The following is a 26,264-nucleotide window of genomic DNA, read 5'->3' as shown; positions in this document are numbered from 1 at the left end:
TGGGTCATGCAGACCAGGTACCCGCTGTGGGCAACGTGACAGTAACTCAGTAGTCCGTCGTAACGTCCCAGCACGCTATTAGTCGCGGGTGATGTTTTAAGGCCTGTGCACACCGGATGCGTGTGCGTGACGTGTACGTGCGCGTGCTGTGTTGTAGTATACAGATTCTTATGAGAGACGGCACACCGCTTGCGTGACGTGTGCGTGTGCGGCTCCAACATTTTAGCGCACGCACACGTGCACGTCACGCACACGCAAGCCGGTGTGCACAGGCCTTTAAGGAGACGATAACAAATTTAATTGCGATTAATTAAAATGTTTTTTAGACTTAAGTCCAAAATAATGTTAATAATGCAGCTACCAATATGTATGTTAGTTTATAATAATATTGTATTCTTAATTAATTATATTTCATTCGGTTGATGCCTGATCGATAAAGCAAGGCGTAAAGGATGACTCACGTTAGACCGGGCCGACCGGGCCGTGTCCGGACCGGAGCTTCCTGTGCTTACTTTTCTATAACAGACGTGATGCTTACCATAGAAAACGAAGCTCCGGGCCGAACACGGCCCGGTCTAACGTGAGTCATCCTTAACAGTAAATATTTCTCATATACCTAAATATGTGATAACCTTTTCAACTGTTAGTATACAAACAAGTCATAGTGACGCAAGTCGCGTCAAACGCTTCTGTGCTAAAATAAAATAATAAACATTCATAAAATATTATGTGATTATAATTGGCATTTAACTGTAAGTATTTAATAATTTATTGAATCAGGCTTTTCTTTGCGGAACTAGTAAATAGTATTTTCAAAAATATTGTAACGCAATTCCACTTAATACCTATAGGGACCTAAATAATATGCCTTGCCAGTATATGGCTGCTATTAGCAAGGCAATAGCCTATATATAAGTATTAAGTTGACAAATACTGAGCAGTTGATTAAATTCAAGCCAATTATTATTTTCAGTGAACCGTCCAAGATGAAGACCTTATATTTAGGAAGTCTGCTTATAATAGCAAATCTATTGATCTGCTGTGAATCAGCAAAAGTTCTATATTTAATGCCATTCACAGCCAGATCTCACTATATTGGCATGAAGAACTTAGCGATAGAACTTGCGAGAAGGGGGCATGATGTGTACGCTATCACTCCCTTTAGAGAAGATGAACATCCACCCACGTATCACCAGCTTATGGTAAAAAATGAATCTATATGGACTAAATTATGTAAGTTCCTTATCACAACTCTATACATTTGTGGTGTCGGTTCTATCCTGTACTTATTAATATAGTATACCTACATTAAATAACAACGATTTCTAAAAATGTCCAAAACATTTTTTTATATTTGATAATTATTGCAATTCATAACTAGCAAAACCTACCGCTAATGCATGTGAACTTGTATTAGATATGTACAAATACAAATAAATCTGAAAATTGATTTCAGTTGATGTACCACCACGAGTGTTCGACATGATGGATGAAACATTTGAGTCATTCCAAAATTTTATGTACAAATTTGGATTTCTGGTGAACGACCTAGTCTTTGAGTCCAAAGACGTGCAAGAGTTTTTGAAACAAGACCACAAAATAGATGTTGTGGTTACGGAAGTATTCTTCAATGAAGGACTATACATGTTCGCTCACAAATACCAAGCTCCTCTAGTGTTGGTGACAACCGTTGGGAACTCGTTTAAAGGAAATTTCTATATGGGTAATCCTCTTCAGCTATCAACTTTGTACCATGAGTATGGAAGAGCTAGAGAACCACTCAGTTTCATCGGTAGATTGTACAATGTGTATCTGTGCACGTTTGATCTAGTCATGCTCAAATTTTGGTATTTCCCTCGACTACAAGAATCTACCATACAATATTTTAAAGATTTACCAGAGCCTGTCCCCAAATTGGAGGATATAGCCGCAAACGCAGCCGTTCTACTTCTTAATTCTCATTTTAGTATTGATAACGCAGCTGCGTATTTGCCAAATATAATAGAAGTTGGTGGAATGCATATGAAAGAAACAAATGATACGATACCATCGGTAAGTGTATAATGAACATTACCTGTACCTTATTTAAGTACCTACCTTACATCTAAAATTTAATTCAGTTTTTTATTTACACATTTTTTTCTCCTTCAAAACTTATTTGGCGTAGTGACAAACGTGTACTGTGGGACCAACACAAAATCGGAAAAAAAAATGTCTGTTACGTACATTTTGGCTGATTATAATAGAATAAAATAATTCATATAGGTAAAATCAAAAATAATAATGTAATTGAAGACTTATTTATATTTATTATTACAGGATCTTCAAAATATTTTGGATAATGCAAAAACTGGTGTTGTATTTTTAAGTTTTGGCTCTAACGTTCAAACAAGTGAAATGGACATAGACAAGCTGCAAGCGTTCTTAAAAGTATTTGGAGAATTAAAACAAACAGTTTTAATGAAATGGGAAAAAGAACCTATTCAAAATATACCTAAAAATATAATTTTAAGGAAATGGTTTCCACAAAAAGCAGTTGTAGGTATGTTGACAGTGTTTTTGACTAAATGAAAGTAAACTCGAGCACTTTGATTTTAAAACAAATTAATTTTGCTATTAGCATTATATTTAAACTTTCCTATACTTTTTACAGCTCACCCCAATGTGAAACTATTCATCGGTCACGGAGGTCTGCTAGGACTTCAAGAGACGATAGCAGCCGGAGTGCCCATACTGGGGGTACCAGTTTTTGGAGATCAGTATCTAAATATTATTGACACAATTCAGAAAGGTCACGGAGACATTGTTTACTATAAAGAAATAAACGAAGATATTTTACGAGAGAAGATCAATAAATTGCTAAATGATAAAACTTATATGGAAAATGCCAAAAAAATTGCAGCGAGGTTTAAAGATAGACCGATGAAGCCACTTGATACAGCAGTGTGGTGGACCGAATATGTGATTAGGCACAAAGGTGCAGACTTTATTAAACCACCTGTAATGAGTTACATCGCATACCAGAATCTTGATGTATATTTGTTTTTGATTAGCATATTAGTAATTATATTATATACAATATTGAAAATAATTCATATTATTAAAAAGGTTTTAAAACGCCAAACAATCGCAAAGAAAAAGAAAAATTAACTGAACTGATAGCGTATACGAATGATAGTGCTTTTTTCTGGGAGCAATTTTATGGAACTACAGTCTAAAGTGAATTACTTACTTATAGATGTAAATAATTGGTTTACTGTTTATGGAATGCAACTTAATCTAGACAAGAATAATGTAATTCAAATTAATCTTAGGGGTATGCCGCTACAAACACTTAAGATTGAGTTGGATAATGTTGCCGTTCCTAGGGTAGATAAGGCTAAATATCTGGATTTTGTTCTTGACTCTGGTTTAAAGTAGAGTGACCACATTGATAAACTTTGCAAAACATTGGGAAAAGCGTGCTTCGTCATCTCACGCCTGACAAAATTGCTGGACAATGATCGTATAAGAAATGCTTACTTTGCTTATTTCCGGTCAATCATCACGTATGGTATTGACATGTGGGGACAGGCGGCAGATAGACAAAAGTTGTTTATACTCCAAAAAAGAGTAATTATGATAATGGCTAGGGTGCCCTGGGATACGCCTGCCCATAACCTTTTTCGGTCATTAAGAATCATAACCATTACAGGTCTTTATATATTAGAAGTGGTAAAAGTGGTTTGTATGAATCTCGAGGAATTCAGACTGCGTGGTCCTAACTATCGTCATGGATATAATATTCTCCGAAATATGTATACACAGACTGAGAAAATTAGAGATTGCTCTAAGTGTAAGAGAGTGTGTGGTATATAGGTCCCAAGATGTACAACCTATGGCCCAATGACTTAAAACTAGTTGAAAATTCTGACACCATATTTATAACCAAGTTCAAGGAGTAACTAATAGAGAAAGCTTTTTACTCGGTAGATGAATATATGAATCGAATAGACTAACATAAAATTCCAAATGCCTGTGACATTAATTTTAATATTTTATAATTTAATGATACCTAATAATTTAATTAGAGGGTATAATGTAATTTAATTACTAAATGAATGACGACATATTTGTAACTATGTATAATATTTTTTGGAATATAAAGTGTGCTAACCAGAAAATGTTAAATGACGTGTAACGCTTGTTATCAATAAAAGATTGATTGATTGATTGATATACTTAATTATTATTAATAATACCGCATTCGGGTAACGCCTGATTGATAAAGCAAGGCGGAACAATACCTATTTCTCATATATGTGATAACATTTAAAATAAACTGTTAGTATAACTACAAGTCATAGTGACGCAAGTCACGTAAAACGCTTCTGTGATAAAATAAAATAATAAACATTCATAAAATATTAAATAAATAAAATATTATGTGACTTAAATTGGCATTTAACTGTAAGTATTTAATAATTTATCGAATCAGGCTTTTCTTTGCGGAAAACCTACCTACATAGTATTTTCGGAAAATATTGGAACGCAATTCCACTTAATACCTATAGGGATTTTTCATTTTTTCAAAAGGGAATAAGCAGATTCATATAATATTTAGTACCAATTGAATTAGCCAATAATTTAAAAATAACTTATGATTTATTTTATTTAATCGTATGGCTTATACAAAAATAGGCAGTTATATAAATGTCACAGAATAAAAATTACATTACAATTAAAAATTAGATTAAATGTCAATATTCAGTGCGTTTAGCCACGCAATTGCGTCGGGTGTTAGGCGCAGCAGGTCTTCTGGTGGTCCCGAGTATGAGTGCAGAGGGCATCGCTGAATTATATGCTCCATAGTCTGAAATTCTTCGCCACACTCGCACATTGCAGAGTCTTTCCACCCCCATTTATGCAGAAGGTAATTGCAGCGACCGTGACCCGTTCTCAGTCTATTCAAGCGACACCACAATCTCCGGGGAAGGTTGAAACCTAATGGTTTAGAAGTCGGGTCTATGGTTTCCACGTGAGAGCCAGCAGAAGCAGTGGTCCATTCAGTTTTCCAGGCTTCAGTCACATTGAAACCATTTAGAGTTTGAGCAGCAGCATACGCAGGACTTCGGGACTTTAGGCGTTGGGGTGGTGGGTAGAAAAACTTATGATTTGTTAACGTTATCATCTTCATGAACTTACTTTGAAAAACAATATTAATGCATTTTTGTGCTACGCTTGTTTATTTTTCCGTTTAAGTGTGTATTGAGGCAAAATAATAAATGGTTTATTGATAAGTATACTTATCTACCTATTTAAATAATTGCATTTCTTCCTCGTCAGGTCTATACGGCCAAATATGCGGGAAATTGTAAACACGAGCATATTTTTCTTTTTTTTTCCGACTACGGTTGAACCTGATGCTGAATTAAGGCAATAGCTGTTTTATCAATGAAATTAAAAATATTGTACTCTTATTTGAAAAAGTCTTCGTGTACGAAGATTCCCGCAGACGAATTTGATCGCATGGACCTTACATTTAATTATGTACTTACATAAATAATTAAGTAATAAAATTTTACTGTTGAAAAATAAAGAGCACTTGATTAAATTCAAACAATCTAATTATAATTTTTTTTTTCAGTGAATTGCTCAAGATGAAGACCTTATATTTAGGAAGTCTGCTTATAATAGCGAATTTATTGATCTGCTGTGAATCAGCAAAAGTTTTATATTTAATGCCATTCCCAGCCAGATCTCACTATATTGGCATGAAGAACTTAGCGATAGAACTTGCAAAGAGGGGGCATGATGTGTACGCTATCACTCCCTTTAGAGAAGATGAACATCCACCCACATATCACCAGCTGATGGTAAAAAATGAATCTGTATGGACTATATTATGTAAGTTTCTTGTCACAGCTCTATACATAATGTGGTGTCGGTTCTATCCTGTACTTATAAATACGTACATTCATTAGATCAAATAACAACGATTTCTAGATATGTCCAAAACTATCATTAATATTTGATAATTATTGCAATTCATAACTAGCATAACCTACCACTAATGCCCGTTACGATATGTATTAGGTATTAGGTACAAATACAAATAAATATTTTGAGATAATTGATTTCAGTTGATGTACCACCACGAGTGTTCGACATGATGGATGAAACATTTGAGTCATTCCAAAATATTATGTACAAATCTGCATTTCTGATGAACGACCTAGTGTTTGAGTCCAGAGAAGTGCAAGAGTTTTTGAAACAAGACCACAAAATAGATGTCGTTGTTACGGAACTATGTTTCAATGAAGGACTTTACATGTTCGCTCACAAATACCAAGCTCCTCTTGTGTTGGTGACGACCGTTGGGAATTCGTTTAAAGGAAATTTCTATACGGGCAATCCTCTTCAGCTATCAACTTTGTTTCATGAATATGGAAGAGCTAAAGAACCACTCAGTTTCATTGGTAGATTGTACAATTTGTATCTGTGCACGTTTGATCTAGTCATGCTCAAATTTTGGTATTTCCCTCGACTACAAGAATCTACCCTGCAATATTTTAAAGATCTACCAGAGCCTGTCCCCAAATTGGAGGATATAGCCGCAAACGCAGCCGTTCTACTTCTTAATTCTCATTTTAGTATTGATAATGCAGCTGCGTATTTGTCAAATATAATAGAAGTTGGTGGAATGCATATTAAAGAAACAAATGATACGATACCATCGGTAAGTGTATAAGAAACAGTACCTGTGCCTTATTTAAGTACCTACCTACATCTAAAATTTAATTCACTTTTCATTTACATAATTTTTTCCCACGTTTCGCCTTATTTGGCGTAAACTTGTACTGGGGGACCAACCCCAAAATCGGGAAAAAAAGATTGCATGTTACGTACATTTTGGCTGATTTTTATAGAATAAAGTTACTCCTTATAGGTAAAATCAAAAATTTATTTTTATAATTTTATTTTTACAGGATCTTCAAAATATTTTGGATAATGCAAAAACTGGTGTTGTATTTTTAAGTTTTGGCTCTAACGTTCAAACAAGTGAAATGGACATAGACAAGCTGCAAGCGTTCTTAAAAGTATTTGGAGAACTAAAACAAACAGTTTTTATGAAATGGGAAAAGGAACCTATTCAAAATATACCTAAAAATATAATTTTAAGGAAATGGTTTCCACAAAAAGCTGTTGTAGGTATGTTGACAATGTTTTTGATTAAATGAAAGTAAAGTCGAGCACTTTGGTTTTAAAACAAATTAATTTTCCTATTAGTATTATACTTAAACTTTCCTATACTTTTTACAGCTCACCCCAATGTGAAACTATTCATCGGTCACGGAGGTCTGCTAGGACTTCAAGAGACGATAGCAGCCGGAGTGCCCATACTGGGGGGTACCAGTTTTTGGAGATCAGTATCTAAATATTATTGACACAATTCAGAAAGGTCACGGAGACATCGTTTATTATAAAGAAATAAACGAAGATATTTTACGAGAGAAGATCAATAAATTGCTAAATGATAAAACTTATATGGAAAAAGCCAAAAAAATTGCAGCGAGGTTTAAAGATAGACCGATGAAGCCACTTGATACAGCAGTGTGGTGGACCGAATATGTGATTAGGCACAAAGGTGCAGACTTTATTAAACCACCTGTAATGAGTTACATCGCATACCAGAATCTTGATGTATATTTGTTTTTGATTAGCATATTAGCCATTATTTTATATACAATATTGAAAGTAATTAATATTATTAAAAATGTTTTAAAACGCCAAAAAATCACGAATAAAAAGAAAAATTAGCTGAAGTTGTAAAAAAACTGTATTTTACAATCGACAACAATGAACGAGAGACATTTTGTGATAAGGCTTAGATGCTAAATGACCCGTTTTCATATCTGTTGCATTTTGTATTATTATAACTTAATAATGCACAAACATATCAAAATACACCTTTCTTATTTCTATGTGAGCTTGTAGATAGAGTCATAGTCATCAGGCTTATAAAGAAGTTACCTACCGAATCCTATTATTGTAAATGCAAGAATTCTAATGAAACTTCTTCTATTCTTGTTTGGCATTCTTTGTAAAAATACATATTTGTAAATAGGTACTTAATACTTTGTAAAAATACTTACGCGCACACGATATATGTTGCTATAAGATTTAAAGATAGACCTATGAAGCAACTTGATACAGTGGTATGGTGGACGTATTTATTTGCTTTTGATAAGCTTATTGAGTTTTGTTTATTTACGATTAACAACCAAGAGCTATGAAAAGAGGACGCTTTTTGTCTTTTGTTGTAATACTATATAAGATTATAAGAGTGTTTTGTTTTAAATATATGTTTTTTTATAAATCTTGTTGTCAATATATAATAATCATCATGACTTCCAACTAAAGTAATAACAGAGATAACTAACGTCTTTTTATTTATTGTTACTTAAATCTGGCTAAAGTTACTAAAAAACACAACATTAAAAAATAAACATATATATATAGGTACATAGCATGGGTACTTATATTATTGGAACAGTTACGTAAACATACACGTACAGGTTGTAAGGTCATAAAAATCTGATAAGAATTATCTTTTATTATAAAGTATTTACTTTTATTATAATAGGTACCTACACATTTAATTGGCTTAGCTCTTTTGATATTTTTAAAGCAATAAAGATTGATAAAAGTACCAGAGTGGGACGGACATTAATTGGAGTGAAAGCGATATAATTATTATGGTGTTTTATTAGTAACATCCATGTAAAATCTAATGTACTACTATACGGCTACCATCAGTTTGGCATTCACATAAACGCTATCGTGAACGTAATTTATTTTCTATGCATCTCGCTCGTACTGAGATATTAATGCGAAAGAGATATATAGAAAGTAAATTACGTTCACGATAGCGTTTATGTCAATGCCAAACTGATGGTAGCCGTACTGTATGTGATACTAATGTATGCACTGTTCTGGATACCTCGACTGGGAAGCCGAGGGGACGGAGAACCACGAGCCCGATGGTCGGACGACTTTAGGAAGGCGGCAGGCATAGAACCGCCGCATACAGGACAACATAGAAATCCATGAACGAGGCATATGTTCAGCAGTGGACGCAAATATGCTGAGAAGGAGAAGAAGAACTTCTAATGTCAGTTGGACCATCAATCAGCATTCTGGATGCCAAACTGTAGGCGATGTCGTAAGAGCCACGAGTGTTCTTGAATAGTTAGTACATTTTTTTGTAGGCAGGTACAATGCTTTCTGGTTAACTAGGTACTTACTTTCAAATGAAATTCAAAATTTAAGTAACAAAAAATTACAGTCATCATGATCAATTAATATGTGGACTAATTTTTGTAACTCTTTGGTCCCTTTGCCCCATGTTTAATGTTTTTAATTTACCTAACACGCATTTTGTGGAAGTTATAAGTAATCCCAACATTAAGTGGTTGGATCCACCCTTAAAATTCCTTGGATGTATTTTTTATACCTATTCATTTATACATCGGATTCAGTCAAACAGTGTATTTCTTTTTCACTTTTTCATCAAAATAAAGAACACTATTTAAATAACTTGAAATCCAAACAGCAAAATGTACTCAAAGGTCTTTTCATTCCGGGATTCCCAAACGGTTCTAGACTCGCTAAGCAAGGCGTTGTATTCTTAAGTTTCGGCTCCAACGTTCAATTACGTGAACTCGATAAGGATAAGTTGGATGCCTTCTTGAAAGTGGTTCCGGAATTAAAGCAAACAGTCTTAATGAAATGGGAGGACGCTGCTATACAGAATGTACCGAAGAATGTCGTGCTGAGGAAACGGTTCCCGCAAAAGGCAGTCGTAGGTCAGTTTACATTTCATTTTGCTAAGTACTCTGAGAGAATTGAAGCTGTTGAATAGGTATTCAAGTAAAATTGTTTGCGGTAAATATTGAAGGTGCATTAAAATGTTACTGGAAATAAGTGATGATACTCGTATATGATATTACCTTAATATTGAACAATTGTATACTTTGACAAAATACAAATCACTCGCTCGCAGCCCAGCTTTCAACAACTCTCGACCGGACTAGCCCGTAACATCCCTTATTACATTTTTAAATTTTTCATTCGCTAATGAATGATGTGCTAAAATATTTCTACTTCAGTTCGCGCAATATTCATTTCAGATTAATAAAAAGACCTAATCTTCATTTAATATTAAAATTGGCTAATTTTAAAACGGTTTTAAACTATGATCATGCTCATTAATATTTATTTCAATATGAATAATAATTATTGTCAGTCAATTATTTTATAACAGCAAGTATAAAAACAACTATCTATGATAAAGTTAATAAACCAAAAGGGAACTACTACAAAGTTTCGCAATATTAGGTAAGTATTTTTTATTTTATTTTATTAAATACCTTTTTTTCCTTAAGCCTTATACCTACATTACCATAAAACGATGTTATGATGAAAATCATTGTTTCACGGACCATGTGAACTATTCTTAAATTGCCGGATCCCTAATCCCTACATAAACAGATCCTCAATGTGGAAATATACTTAAGTGTAAGTTTAGACAAACAGAGAGGAACCCGTTCGCTAGGCCTCAGACCACTTCACCTTAAGTTTCACTTTAATCATGCTTGCTAATGCTAACAAAATACCTGCAATCTTTTAATTTATGCTACAGACACCTTAACAATTTTCATATTTACTTGAGACGTAATCCGGATTCCAGTCGTCTGCAACGCAGGTATTATTATTGGATGCAAAAAGAGAGAAAAATAATGAACTCGGATACCACTTTCCCCTCTTCCATTGTTGTCATTCTTCAAACGTAATCAAGGGTTAGAATGCAAAGCAATAGAAAATGAGAAACGCAAATTCTTATACGAAAGTCTGATGTTGCCTTCGTTGTTTATTTGTTCAACACTCAGACATGTAGATTAAAAATGTACAAAAGGTAAACATTTACTGAATTTCGCTTTTTTTTTATATTAAAGGCTATGCATGGGTTATACACGGAGAGAAAAAATATTGTTCGAATTAAAAACCTGATTTCTAAAACACGGGATTATCAAACTCTACTAATTTTTACATTTTTTTTCTAGGCGATAGAAAATAATATAATTTCAAGGAAATTGTATTAATTTCATAGTATAGGAAATACAAAACTGTTTTACTAAATCGTGAAATTAATATTTTTTACTCGGAATAACAGAGTTGTATAAATTCTATAAAACTTTTCTTGAGTTTATGAATGGTGTACTAGTTACAGTACGTAAAGATTACTAGATAATACAAATGGTATTTATTGAAATCGGTGGCTACAAATGAGTATTAATAATTATAAGTCAATTCTGATTTCTATACTTGGTAATATTGTAATAACAAGTCCCTTTCTTATTCTTATGAGTTTTATTCTTATTTCCGTAAATAGTAAATAGCTTTATAGATATTAGTAAAGTGTACTAATAACAAGATTCCTAAATGCCCTGGCCGCCCCTCCCCCCGCACGCGTACTCCGTATCCATCTTTGACTTGTCCATTTTGCTAGTAACCTCATCGGCGAAAGGAACAAATTATGTCATTGTGCCCAAAAAAATAGTTTGATGCATGTGGTGTGTCGTTGAATGGAATGACTAGGTCTAATTTTAACTACGTGGAACATATAACAAAGAAACCTGTAAAATTGGGCCAGCGACTTGTAAGTAACCATAGTTGCAATTTACAGATGCACCCGTACCTGATCCTGATCCAAGCAATTTAAGCCGGATTGGAGCGTGCCACGCAAATTTAGATCATGTAAGAAGTGATCGTTCCTTACGGGATCTAAATATGTCTGGTATGTTTCGATAGCGTTGGAATCGCTTGGATCAGGCTCAGCCGGCCTAGCCAAGGTTACGATCGCTATCGCTTCGACAACGAAAAGCTTTGTGTCTCTATCACTCTTCCACATTAGTGCGATAGTGACAGTTGCCTTTCGATCGCTACGGAGCTTTAGCGATTGGCATCTTGGCTACGCGGCTAGGTGCGGACGCATTTATGTGTACATTGCAATTATGGTTACTTGAAATTAAATCGCAGTTTACTGAATCCCATGAATTATTCTATACATTTGTAATTTCTAGTAAAAATATTACTGAAAATAAGAGTGCTGCTTTATTGTTTCCAAGCAAACTATTGTGAATTTTAGTCACGGGATTAGTAAAACCAAGAAATAAAACACTAGATAAAACTTCTCAGCTTTATAAATTCCATAACTTTTTTTTTATAATTCCTAATAAAGTTTACTTGTTTTTAGTAAACAGTATTGTGTTTCCAAAAAGGATTTCTTTTTTGGGTTTAGTAAATACTATTAGTAAAACTAGTTTATAACCGTTAGTATAATCTACTTGTCATGGGATTCACAAAAATTTTACTAATGATTAATATTTTTTACTTGTTTCTACTAAGTTTTTCTCTCCGTATATAATGTACGCGACAGCTTGTTGACCTAGGGCCGCTTATATATTTTGAGACCCATACTTTAAAATTTACATTTTGAATATTTATTAATTTTTTGAAGAATAATATTGTTTTTCTTGTTCGGTAAATAAAGATGTCGTCTTCTGTATTTTTGCACTCAATTAATTAACAAATTTCAGTTTCAAGCATATTCGTCTGCGAGCGATATTACAAATTTAGGTAAATTAAACAATATAAAATGGAAAAAATCACCGCATCTAGCAAGATTTGAACGTGCGACCTTCGAACACCCGGAGTCCGGTGTCGGACACTCGATATCCGGTGTCGGACACTTGATATCCGGTGTCGGACACCCAAACGGTCCGACCATTTTATTTGATAGTCCGATCTCTAGCGAAACGCATGTGAAGTTAATTCGTTATTTTTGCCGAGTTTTACGTTAGGTACCGCAATATACCGACTGTCAATAAATAAAATATACGAATATACCGGGTGTGGCCTGTAACACGAGCAAATAATTAAAACATAGATTGTACTCCTCAAACGGTGACACTTTTGTTCAACAACTTTTAAAAATTATGAAGTATTTAGACTCCCTATTTTTCAAACAAAATAAACATTGTCTACAATGGACGGCATCGCCTTGTCATATCATTGACGTTACTTGTCACGTCTTAAACATAACAAAATTCGCAATACATTGCGTCTTAGAATAACCTTTAAAGTGCATTAAAAATCAAACCACAAGTTATTTTTAAAAGTCGCTGAACAAAATAAATGTTGGTCAGTATGAGGAGTACAGTTAAATTTTTTGCTCATGTTACAGGCCACACCCGGTATAAGCCACCATTAATGTAACTATGTAGTTTTACATTTACCGATATTTAGACTAACTTATTTATAAATAAAAGTAATAATTAAAACATTTAAATGACAATAAATTACACATACGTTATAAGCAGTGTTTCTTTATTTTGTTATAGTTTAGCTGATTATTGTAGTAGTATTTTACAGTTTTTCTGATTAAGCACCTTATACAGTAATACCAATTAAATAAAATGTTGATGAGCTAAGCGCCTTTTGACGTTAAAACGAACTTCTTGAAGGAAAATGAGGTTACGTAGGACGGGCTGAATTTAATTCATTAGTGCTTGTAAGATGCAGATTTTGCTTCAATGGTCTACTTTTAAGGTACCGAAATGCCGTAGTTGAAGGTTGCTTTTAACGTGTGAAATTAATTTGGCTTCCTTTTACCTCTGCGGCAATTTTAAATGTAATTTATTTAAAAGAAATATAGAATGAAGCATTTTGAGCATTATTAGAACTATAAAATAGACAACAACACGAAATAGACGCTAAAAAAGGATCTCCAATCTCCACTTAACGATGACTCACGTTAGACCGGGCCGTGTCCGGGCCGGAGCTTCCGGCACATCGTTTTCTATGGAAAGCACCACGTGATAGCCTGTCATGTCATAGAACAGTAAGCGCCGGAAGCTCCAGCCCGGACAGGGCCCGGTCTAACGTGAGTCATCCTTTGTTGCTACGGCAAGCCATACCGTTGGTTTCAGTGAGGACCTAAGTAAAAATAAACTGAACCTGTACCGACACATTTTAAATATTTTTTTTTACATTTTCTAATCGAAACCCTAAGTGAGAGTATGTAGTTAATTTTTTTTAATTATCTATCAGTTTATTAATCAGCAAAAATGTTAGGTGAGCTAAGAAAGATAGACATAGATGTAGACATCATTTATTTGTAATAAGGTAGGTTGGAGGTAAGGATAATCAAAGTTATACTCAATATACATAAAACATAATAATATGTACCTACCTACGGACTCTTTACTTCCAAGAAGCTATTGCCGGGATTTCCCGTTAGCGACGTCCCGATGTCAATTAGCTGCAGGTAGGTACGGCGGGTGTCAAGTGGTTAATTAACCACGGGATGCCGACCCCTGTGTATGTGCATTACCCGGTGTAAGTGGGGTTAAATAACTGGATATATCCGGTTATTTAGAGGTGTAGGGCTTTTTTATAAACAGGAATTAATAAATAATAAACGGCAAGTAATTTGAAGTAAATATGTTTGTAATTAAAATAACATTGGCACGACAAAACATCGGGGTACACTATTGATATTTTTGTACATAAAAAACATCGATGTGATAAAAATAGAGATTAATAATCCATAATTTTCGAGATCTATAAACATTGTACATAATTACACCATAGCTAAAGGTAAACAAATAAAATAGCCACTTCTAAATAAACATCAAATGCGTATGCGCTCTTGCAGCCGCAATGTATCTTTGTTCCCTGCAAATAATTCGTACCGACACCGTAATAGATTCGGGAAAAACGGAAGAGTCAGCCATAAATCCACGAACGACTGTATTGTCTTTTTAATACATCAGAATATGCGAGGGCTTCGTATAAAAACGAACCAATGGAGCGGTGATGAGATGGACCCACCATTCTCTTGTTTCCATTTAATTAATCCGGAATTTTACAGTTTCGGGCGGAGAGGATGGATGGAATGCTTTTCAGGGCTGTCAATCCAATCGCTATCCGTTTTTAGGCTTAGCCGAACCAGTAATACGTGCTTTTTCAGATTACGTAGTTGCTATGGATGTCGAGGTCACAGGTTACTGGTTCGTCCAAGAACACAAAACTTCCAGATGCTTTTAAGAATATCTGCATCGCCAGGATGGAATCAGGTGTAGCTGCCAAGTTCAAAGGACACATTGAATGATAGACCATTATGAAAAAAGATATATTTCGATATAAGTACTGAGGAGACCTTTAGTTTTTTAAACACCTGATCGACGGACAAGGAAATAACTTTTAAAATATACATAATTTAAAAAAACGCTTGGGACGTTTTAAATCGCCTTTATGAGGTTCGATTAAATGATTAAAGGTACCGTTCGGATTCGAACTACCGCCTAAGTACTGCGTTACTGCGTATTTGGGGCAGCAAAGCCGTCGACAGCAATGTCGCGCCGAATACTGCAGCAGTAACACTGTTGTAGATTGAATCCGACCGATTGTTTATTTTAATTATCTTAAACTGAGTGTACAAACAAAAATAAACAAAATTCATATAATGAATCTATATCGTCACAATTCTTGAAACTAGTTAAATGGATCAACCAAGCTAAGCTCACTGAAAAAGTTAACTTTGCAAATGAGATTAAGTCTTATGGCTGCACTGGTCTTAACCAGGGTTGCCAACTCCAATTTTTTTACCCCTGAGCTCAACTTAAAAACCCCTAAAACCGTACTATTATTTTGGAAAACCCACTAAATAAAAAATAAAAGAAATTATTATAGATTTTCCAAATTTAGAACATTATTATGATTTTCAACCGGTTCGACATTTTAATGATCATACATAGGTATGAACGTTATACATAGATGGTCAAGAAAATCTTGTCAGTAGAAAACGGCGCGAAATTCAAATTTTCCATGAGACGATATCCCTTCGCGCCTACATTTTTTCAAATTTGCCGCACTTTTCTACTCTAAAAAAAAACCCTAAAAAACCACTAAAAATATTTAGCCCCTAAAAAAACCCCTAGCTGGTTTATTTCCCCCTAAATTTAGTGGTAAAACCACTAAGTTGGCATCCCTGGTCTTAACCGTCCCGTATTTAGTCGCAGAGAACCAGCTTATATTTAGAAAGTTCAAGCGTTCTTGCATTTTGTTTTTGCGACAACGTTAGTTCACAGTCGCACAATGGCTCCCGTTTAGTATTTAACCGGTAAAACGTATATGTAGGAGAATGCGGTGAAGATTAGTGGTTCCATTGATATATGCATGTAGTTGTTTGCAATAAAATTAAAGTATTAATTTACCAGTAATTACAAAAAAAATATATGTGACCATGTGTTTGACGATTATGGAAGTCATTGCAAGTTGTTAATTAAAATATTATGATAAACATTACCTACATAACTATCTTATTTTTAAAACAATAATATAATCTTTTGCGATGTAACTTAATGAGGTATGTAGAAAAATCCTGATCATATTCTAAGATCTTCTAATACTGGTTATAGAAATGTAGGCATTATTAGTTAGAAACTTTCTTTTTAAGCGCCGCTAAAACGCCACCTTAACACCCCTCGCTAATAATAAGTGAGTAAAGTACTAAAGAAAAATAATTCCTACCAGAAATCTGAAGAAAACTGGTGATGTGGAGGCGAGGGTTAAGATTAACGGGCAAGGTACAATTTTATTAGCATTTTTTTCCTCTTTCCGGGCGCTGAGCTCATTTCCCCTTGTGTAATTTATTGTGGTGGCACGCTTGCTGTGAAATTAGCGATATAAAAATAACACTCATAATAGCCTTAAGTTTAATAAACAACGTTAAGTGAAAGGAAGTCTGCATTTTCACTGCATATTGCAGTTTTTATGGGTTTGGTTTCTTAACTAAAAGAATAAGATACCGATATAAAATTGTATTTGTTTATACCGATTCGTTTCGATTATGGTTCGATAGCTTTCTATTGGGTTGTCTAAAATTCTTGTCAAATTCAAGTTTCAGTCTGGTCGCAACCTATATTTTCTTAACTGATTATTGCTGAAACACAATTTAATTTCGTGTGTAAAAGATACTTACCTGTCATGTAATCAATATAGGTAAGAATAGTGATGTAACTTTTGACACAACTTTGGAAAACACTACTGAAAAAATTTCACTCTTTAAAAATACAAATGGGCTTATATATGTATTTCTTTATACTTTTATTTAACTTCTTTGCGTGCATTTGAATATTTGTTTATTCAAAGTATACCTGTCTAGTTTTATCATAAAACTCTTCCTTTTTGTATACAAGAGCTGTTGTCAAGTTCTGGCTCGTACAATCTGTACGCGTATTCTATTTAGATGTTTCTAGTAGGTACATGAATCTTAATATCCAATGGACTACTTATTTAAAAAGGTTCATTAGGGAAAACCACGTGTCTCTTTCTTTTTATCTATTTCTTCAATAAAAATCTTGAATGTTATCGTTATTTGGCCAGCCAACTCGTGCATTACTGAAATTGCACAAAACCAATCCCCTTTATGCGATACATTTCTGGTTGGTTCTTACTTTATGTACATCTCGGTTTTCTTATCCTTGTTGTAAAATATAGACCTTATTTCGTTAAGCGTAAAGTTGATTCTACACTAGAAGATTTTGTTAAGATAAGAGGTTATAAGAATTTACCATCTATTTGGACGGGACGATTTATTTGGTTTTCGATCTTGTTTCGTGGGGAGATGATAGCAGGCTGATTTGGAGTTCATGTAAAATGAAATCTATGAAGTTTAAAAGTACCTATACTTATTTGATAAAACATCTTGTCCCAAAAAGCAGATGTCTAATTTTATCAATAAGCTACTGCATATTGTGGAGCTTGTGCTAATCTCTTAATTAAACAGATAATATAACCCATAAACTGTACACTGAGAGAAAAATCATCACCAGGAATTAAAAAACAGTTCTGCACTGGGGGAAAAAATTAAGTTTTAGTAATAATTATGGACGTTTCACTATTTCTGTAAAGTTTATTTATTTCTACAAACAGCTCAGTAATCCCAAATATAATTTCAACAAACAGATAATAGAAATTGCAAGAACTAATAGAAATTGCAAAAGTCAATTTGTTCCCATTAGTTAACTCTCCTTGTCCCCGGATTAAGTTTATTTTTGTAATTCTAAGTGTATTTTTGTTGTACTTTTCTCTCAGTGTAATAGAGTTTTGAACTTCCTCTTTTAAATAAAATGAAATTATGCAACAGTCAGAAATTTTACTAGTTCTAATAAAGTCATCAAATTAATTTAAGTAGAACGTCTACAACAACTAATATACTAATAGTCGTTTAGTTACAATGGACATTGATGAATTTATAATGATCGGTTAGGTTATTTTATTTATTAAACTATGTATTTATTGTATTTTACTTCCAAAGGTAAATTTGAATTATATGGCTGAGTGAATCAGTCATTTTCAAAGGACTGACTTTCAATATGACAAGTTGTGAAACGTTGAGTGATTTTAGTCCAGTTAACTATCGGCCTAGGCATCAAATTGGATGCCAGCGTTTAACCAAATGGCTGATACATATACCTATATAACCAGTCGTTATTGATCGAGAGCCCAAAGTAATGAACGGGTAGCTGTATAATGGCCACGGTTTTCAGTAAAATTCAATATAAATGAAAGAACGAGCCTCACGGGTCGGTCTAATAGACACATTGATGTATCAGCGACCGGCGCGGAGCGCGAGGAAAAACTTCTCTGATTTAATAAAGTCGGTTTACATTGGCCGCGGTTAATGGGGCCATATTTACGAGACCTGTTAAGGTATGTACACATTTGAAGCAATTTATTAGTTAAAGGATTCATTTTTATATAATAAGCCCATGGTAGACCGCCTGTTGTCTACCATAGTTTAAGTTATGCTTAATTTGTATATCATGTTGTTTTTCAGTGAGCAATAAAGAAGAAAGAATTACATTTTCATATATCATTATAGCGATGCAAGCTGCAAGCTAAAGCTAGCCTCAGATAAAGTCTGTAAACACATTCGTTTTTTTTCTACGCAATCAAGTCGGTGAAACAACCACGCAACGATGCCAATTGCAGGCGAAACTTTTGTGTCATAAAGAAACTTTACAGTCGTGGTTCTGGCTCGTATAATAGATTTATAATTCACCTGAAAACAAAACAGACACATGCATGTTTTTGAGCTTGGGGCCGTGGTATCAGTCGGTGTTAGTTGCGTGTAAGGGATACAAAGGGCACTTATAAGTAATTATAGTTATGTACTTCAAAACCGTGACAAAAAATATACCAGATTATGTTAGTGTAAGTAAATATGGTTAGAAAATGCTATTCGTAGTTCGAGTTTGTATATTTACTGATACTTTAAAGAGTCGGTGTTGGTGGCGGAGATAGATCAACTAGTTGTAATGACGGAGTAAATTACTTATTATAAAATAGTAACTAGCGTAACTTATTTGACTAGCAGCGTAACTATGACTTATCATGAGTTACCATGACAATAAGTTATATGACACTAAGAAAAAAGAACCGTTTAATGTTTATATTCAACATATAAATACATTTTTGTTATTTAATTCTTATAATATAAAATTAAGTACTCAGCATTGTTTAATTTGAGATGACAAAGGCGTCGTACGTGTGTACACGGCCTATCTAAGAGTGATGGAATGTAAATTTTTTCCAACATTTTCTGCAGCTGCTGAACTGAATTAACCACAAAGTTGGCCCATTAATAATTCTGTTTTCGTGTAGCCGACGGCAGCTAATGTTTCAGGGCTTATTATTGGGAAATTTTGTAATGACTGTTAATATTACGACACGCCACGGTAGTGATCACGCGACCACGAATAAGGACGCATTAAAGTTCAATGCACTTTGACAATTATTACTTAATCACGATAGTTCTAAAGAATAATTATATACTTTTCGCCGTCTTGGTACCAGCACAATATAAAGGTTTTTAACCCAACTTTACCAGACTTATACCTATCAATATAAAAATGCAACATAAAATATTCCATGAACAAATAATGTCTTTAGAAAATACAAAAAAAATATTAGTATAATACTGTTAAAAATATACTCCTAAATCAAATCATAATACATATAAATAACAGTAAAAGTATAGGAAACAAGGTGTAAAACATATTCACGCGGTAATGAAAGTGTAAACTTACCAAACCCATTGTATTATCACACATATTTTTATAGTCATGAATACATAAACTAGCCACTATGTAAATAAACCCCCTAACTACACATCCGCACAATTCCCTAAAAAAGAGCTTTGGACGTGAATGCTTCAACGATGTTAAATCCAACAGATAAGAGGTACCTTCATCCCTTTCACGTCTCCTCACTAGCGACCATTTTTCATGTCTTTGTTGGAGGAATAGGTATAAGGGTACGTTGACGGGCGAACCCTCCGTTTGTTAAGCGATTTAATATATTTTTCAAATTTTATAACGCCATTCTAACTGCCGTATTCGAACTTCAAGATATTCACAAGAGACGACACGTACTAGATCCATTCTAGATACGTTATAGTTTAGATATCAACTAGTTCTCTTTTGCAGCGCAATTCGGGCAACCAATGTCACTTTTACGTTAGATAGAGTAAGATATTTATTAGATGTGAATTGGATCTCTAAGTCATATGCTGTGGAAATCGTTCAAGAGTATCTCCAGAATCGCGCAAATGTCAAATTTGACAGGTTAGATCTTAAACACATCGTTATCGTATCTTGGTGATGTCTAAAAGATATCTAATAGATGTCTATTTCAAAATCCCTAAGCCGCATGTGCAGGGATTGTATCTGTGATGTTATTTAAATAATCTCAGCGGGCTTTGCCGTGAAATGTGTCACATTATGGTATTACATGAAGATTTTAGGTCTTTTCTGCAACGTATGATGTATGCCTATATTGGTCAATTATGATAATTTTTAAATAACGGCACATTTCTTAAAGTAAATTCTAGTGTTTGCCACTAGGTAAATTAGGGTGTTAAAAAACTCAATATATTTCATTTCGGCTCTAACAGATTTAAAACATCAGCTAGACACTAATTATCATAAACTGAAAAATATAAATGAGAGTCAAACTACGTTCATTTTGATACGTATACCTAGATCCCTAAAGGCTTAAGGCAAACTGGAATGAGATGGCATAAAAATTTCAAACATTTTAGACTAAAATTGATTCGATATTAGTTAAGTCGTAATAATATTGAATTAAACACGTAATCTAACCTAAAATCTAATATAGTTAAATACTTTTAATAAATAATCTAAAATCTAACAGTTGAGTCCTAAAACCGACAAACAAAAACCTATTAATAATTACTGTGAATCTAAAGTGGATACCAAATAAGGGATCTGTAGTCTGACTTTTAATGTACATAACATAGCAAAGTAACGATTTGTTAACTAGCTTCGGGCCCAGTTAGCAGAGCTTTGGGTTCTTAAATCAAATAGAAAGGAAAACTTTTGTTGTGAACGCGAACCGTACGAGTTGTACGGGGGCAACAAACGATTAGTAATTATAGTACGGTCATTATATCCAAAAAACCGTCCCTACCCGTGAATAATTAGTTCTTGGATTTTTTTTTCGTAGGTCCCTCGGGGGGGTCACTGGGAGTGTAAATTCAAAAAGTAGGCTTAATCAGGCTCCTGCGTATATTCTAAAAATGGTTTTTTTTCCAAAAAAAACGGTTTTTCTTCAATAACTCGGCCATTTTTGATTTTACAGTACAACCGTAAGGACAAAAATTGTAGAAAATTTGATTCTCTACAAGTTAGTCCAGTCATTATATCCAAAAAACCGACCCTTCCCGTGAATAATCAGTTCTTGGATTTTTTTTTCGTACGTCCCTCGGGGGAATCACTGGGAGTGTAAATTCAAAAAGTAGACTGAATCAGGGTCCTGTGTATATTCGAAAAACGGTTTTTCTTGAATAACTCGGTCATTTTTGATTTTACAGTAAAACCGTGAGGACGAAAATTGTTCAGAATTTGATTCTCTACAACTTTGTTTCCCTTCATTTATGCCGTAAAGCGTGGAACATAGGAGATAATGATAATATTTTGAATTTGTCGCGTTTTTCAGGTTTAATTTCTAAAATATCGATTTTGGGGGAAAGAAGGTAGGAACCAAAATTGTTCAGAATTTGATTCTACAAGTTTAGTCCTCTTCATTTATGTCGTAAAGTTGAAAATAAACGAGATGTTGAAAATATTTTGAATTTGTCGCTTTTTTCAAATTTTATTTCCAAACTATCGATCCTAGAAGAAAAATTGTGAGGACCAAACTTGTAGAGAATCAAATTTTCTAAAATTTTTGTCCTCACGGTTTTACTGTAAAATCAAAAATGACCGAGTTATTCAAGAAAAACCGTTTTTGGAATATACACAGGAGCCTGATACAGTCTACTTTTTGAATTTACACTCCCAGTGATTCCCCCGAGGGACGTACGAAAAAAAATCCAAGAACTGATTATTCACGGGAAGGGTCGGTTTTTGGGATATAATGACTGGACTAACTTGTAGAGAATCAAATTTCCTACAATTTTTGTCCTTACGGTTTTACTGTAAAATCAAAAATGGCCGAGTTATTGAAGAAAAACCGTTTTTTTGGAAAAAAAACCATTTTTTGAATATACGCAGGAGCCTGATTAAGCCTACTTTTTGAATTTACACTCCCAGTGACCCCCCCGAGGGACCTACGAAAAAAATATCCAAGAACTAATTATTCACGGGTCAAAATCTATAATGACTGTACTATTAGTGATTTATTTAAAAACTAGAAGATCAAAAGGGGCCTCTAACAGTTAAATAATTAAACTAAATTTATTGTAATTTGTTTTAGTCCCTAATAATCCAATTATAACTATGAATAAAATATTTATTTTGAAAATATGTTAAGCTAGAAAGTGACCAATAGATCCTTGAACAAGAGTCCATCTATTGCACTATCGGCTGAGTAATGATTTTTATGATCTATGATCGTTTATTTATTCAATCTTTCATTTAATATGGTTTACATACCAGACATTGCAAATTTACATAGGTAGTAGGTACGTACCTAAACCTGCTTACGCGAAAGGATTTACTTTTCGGAAAAGGTTAGTACCGGTACAGATGCAACCCGACTGCAACTTATATGGGAACTGCACGCTGTTGCAGTTGGCGTGCAGTCCGCGTGCAGTTACCATCCCATACAATTGCAGTCGGACAGTTCGTCCGTATCGACCCTAAGAAGCTTTCTATAGTTAGGTACTTTTGACACTTTCCATGTGAACGACAGTTAATCTCAAACAACGATGTCATGTTACGAGAAATACTGACGGCGCGATTCGGGTAATGAAGAAGAGATGCACATGATGACATGATAATATGAAATAGTAAAGATATGTGACGTTTCACGGCAAAAGGTACCATTGCCCCGGCTGAATATTGGAGCGGCGTTAATAGCGTAAGCGCTAATAGCTGCCATAAGGAACCTTTTGCCGTGGAACGTCATATATCTTTACTATTTCATATCTAGTGAATCTCTAATTCATTTCCCGAATCGCGCCGTGACTAAAACAAAACTAACGAAACCTACAGGTTCCGTTCTTAGCATGTCTGTGTCAGCAATATTCTACTTCTACACAGATCACACGAGCACCAATTATTTATCAAACGATCTTTTAAAGTTTTTTCTAACACGCTAAGGCAACATTAAAGTTTGTAAATTTTGTAATGCATTTATTCCGTTTTTGCCGTAGCATGATTGACAACTACTTTACTAGAAAGGAATAAGAGCTATTTTTGAATGGCTATTGAATCGTGTTACAATGAAATGCGTTCAGGTCGCGCGGTCGCGTGCTGAAGGCCTTTTTAAGTGCAACGTCATTTTACAGGTTCGTTGTGAGTGCTAAGTGTAAGCAATTTGCCTAAGAAAATAAGTGGCGTCTTGACTTGGTGAAGGATGTTATGCAGTAGTTTTATAGCAAAACCTACCTATCAGTGGCGGCGCGTCCATTAATGCCGATTCCCACCATCTTGCCGGTTTTTGGACGTTTGAACAGAGTTGTAAAGGAAATATGTAAGCCAAATTAGCCCCGGCTTGCCTATGGATATGTTTGACGCGCCGCCACTGCTACCTATCTAACCTACAACTCTATTATCAGATATTAATTTATGTTTTATTGTAAAAAAACCAAAAGAAAAATGATTTAAGTTAAAATATAGACGCCCCATCACTGTTTCAATAAGAGGGAAATTTTACTTTTTTTTTTCTCAGCCCGACTCTTTTGCAAATGCCGACCTTTAGTTTCCAATGAAATTAATTTCCAACGGATGAAGTCCTCTGTGCTGCATTTTTTAAATAGTTTTCCCCTGAATATTGATAAAATCATTTTTTTGCTACAGATACAATATCGACACACGAACTATAGTTTTAGTTGTTTTCACCTGACGAAACCTGCGTTGTGGATATAAAAATAATTTAAATATTTTATAATCAACAACGTCATTTTAAAACTCATATATATTAAGTATGAATACACATAAACGAATGAATACACATGTCATATTATCTTTGCGAAGAGGCAACTCTTACTGACCCATTCAAAACATCGCTATTCACCTACTTACAATTAACTTTTAAAATTAAATTTATTTAATATATAGGTAAGTATTAGGTACTAATTATACCTACTAATCTTAAATGATATGAAACACATGAGTATATTGCCCCGTATCAAAAGATCCCCTACAATATATACCTTCAGACGAACAGCAAACGGTAAAGAGCTAAATATAAATTATATGTACAAACCTAATTTAATATACCGAAATGTATTCTCGCTGGAATCTACAAAATAAATTCGACGCGAAGTGGTTTTGTAATTATGAACATTGAATATTTAACATTTCTGAAAACTACGTAAGTACTAGGAGTATCTAATCAAGTACCTTTAACAATACTAATTATTATTATGTAATAATAAAAATATTATAAGGTTTGAGACAATTAGTATTGATTATTGTATAATAATTTCATAAATTTTTGCCTCTCTTAAAACAAATATGTAGTGCCAATTTACGTTAAAAATTTAAATTACGTTGAACCTAATTACAGTATATTTCATTAAACACGTCGAAAACATAAAAGACGAATAGGAGATTCAATTTATAACGCGCAAAAAGGTATACATTTTACAGGTATCAGTGAAATATCAATAATTTGGATTTTCTCTTGAAAGTCTCATGAATATACATAATATCTAGGTAGGTATATGAAAAATAGGTACATATATTAAAAACAACTGACCTGGACCCCGAAAATTTTTAATCATAAACTTATTAAAATAAATTCGTGTAGGTAAATACTAGGGACTGTACTCATAAAATCTGGAAGGAACACGAACGTGACTGCGATATGCCGCTGTTTAATTCTGAAAAGGACGGACGAGATTTTAATGAGAGATCAGGTTTTTCAATTATCCTCATCGCAGTTCTTTTGCCAAGTTTTTACGTCAGATTTTTATCGACTGTGCAGTTTTACGAGCGAATACAGCTTTCGAGAGTTGTTTAGAACACGAAGGCAGAGATAAGTCTTATTTTCTCATCAATATTGTTTGCTAAGTGAATTAGATTTTTACTGAATGGTTTGCTTGGAAAGATAAATACTTATTTGCGAATTTATTACGTATCAAATTCAATAAATGGACAATGTCAGCTTCAAATAAGGGCTTGTTGATTAGTGTTTAGTGCAAGTTCATACATTTGCCACTAAAGGCAAGTAGCAAATGTATGACTTCTATGTCCTCGCTCACGCTCGCTCATTTTCATCTAATAATCTTCAAGAATCAGTGCATGATTCAAACTTTACCGGTCGCCGTGGTACCACATTGGTGTCGGTAAAAGTAAGATTTAATATTTCGGGCTTTTACCGATCGGCATCGGTAAAACCTAGGTTTTACCGGTAATTCCTAGGTTTTGCCGTACTTCGGGCTTTTACAGTAACAGATACATGAAAATGAAAGTACGAGTATTATTCTTAAATCTCAACATCAATGTTTATTCCCTATCTCGTCACAAGAATCTCAAGATAACACAATAATACTCAGTGTTGTTTTACCATCTCTGGTTTCCACGCAATCATCAAGAGACTACCCCAATGTAACCTGATAACCTGCGGTAATTCTTACAGCCGTATGTAACCTCGTCGAATGTTCAAAAGGCACTTAAAAT

At 34.0% G+C, this 26,264-nt stretch overlaps 1 protein-coding gene and 1 pseudogene across 2 annotated transcripts in view; both read left to right on the top strand.

Annotated features, from left to right (window-relative positions):
• The first annotated feature begins 652 nt into the window (after positions 1 to 652).
• Positions 653 to 26,264, top strand: part of LOC134670261 (UDP-glycosyltransferase UGT5-like) — a 225,299-nt gene continuing 199,687 nt past the window's right edge. Inside the window, exons 1-5 of one of the 2 annotated variants that reach the window (XR_010099035.1) lie at positions 653 to 752; positions 974 to 1,233; positions 1,457 to 2,052; positions 2,320 to 2,542; positions 2,654 to 3,850. Coding sequence is in view for 1 of the 2 variants with exons in the window: in XM_063528008.1 (XP_063384078.1) it covers positions 987 to 1,233; positions 1,457 to 2,052; positions 2,320 to 2,542; positions 2,654 to 3,150 (1,563 nt within the window). In the remaining variant the exon portion in view is untranslated. Of the gene's footprint in view, positions 753 to 973; positions 1,234 to 1,456; positions 2,053 to 2,319; positions 2,543 to 2,653; positions 4,217 to 26,264 lie in introns of those variants that run through there. The other variant, XM_063528008.1, reaches the window with a different exon arrangement.
• On the top strand, positions 5,361 to 8,321 carry LOC134670262 (UDP-glycosyltransferase UGT5-like; annotated as a pseudogene).

The sequence above is a fragment of the Cydia fagiglandana genome, chromosome 13 (genome assembly GCF_963556715.1).
Source record: "Cydia fagiglandana chromosome 13, ilCydFagi1.1, whole genome shotgun sequence".
In the NCBI taxonomy this organism is placed as follows: Eukaryota; Metazoa; Arthropoda; class Insecta; order Lepidoptera; family Tortricidae; genus Cydia; species Cydia fagiglandana.
The sequence above is the reverse complement of the archived record's forward strand: the minus strand, read 5'-3'. Positions and strand labels throughout refer to the sequence as shown.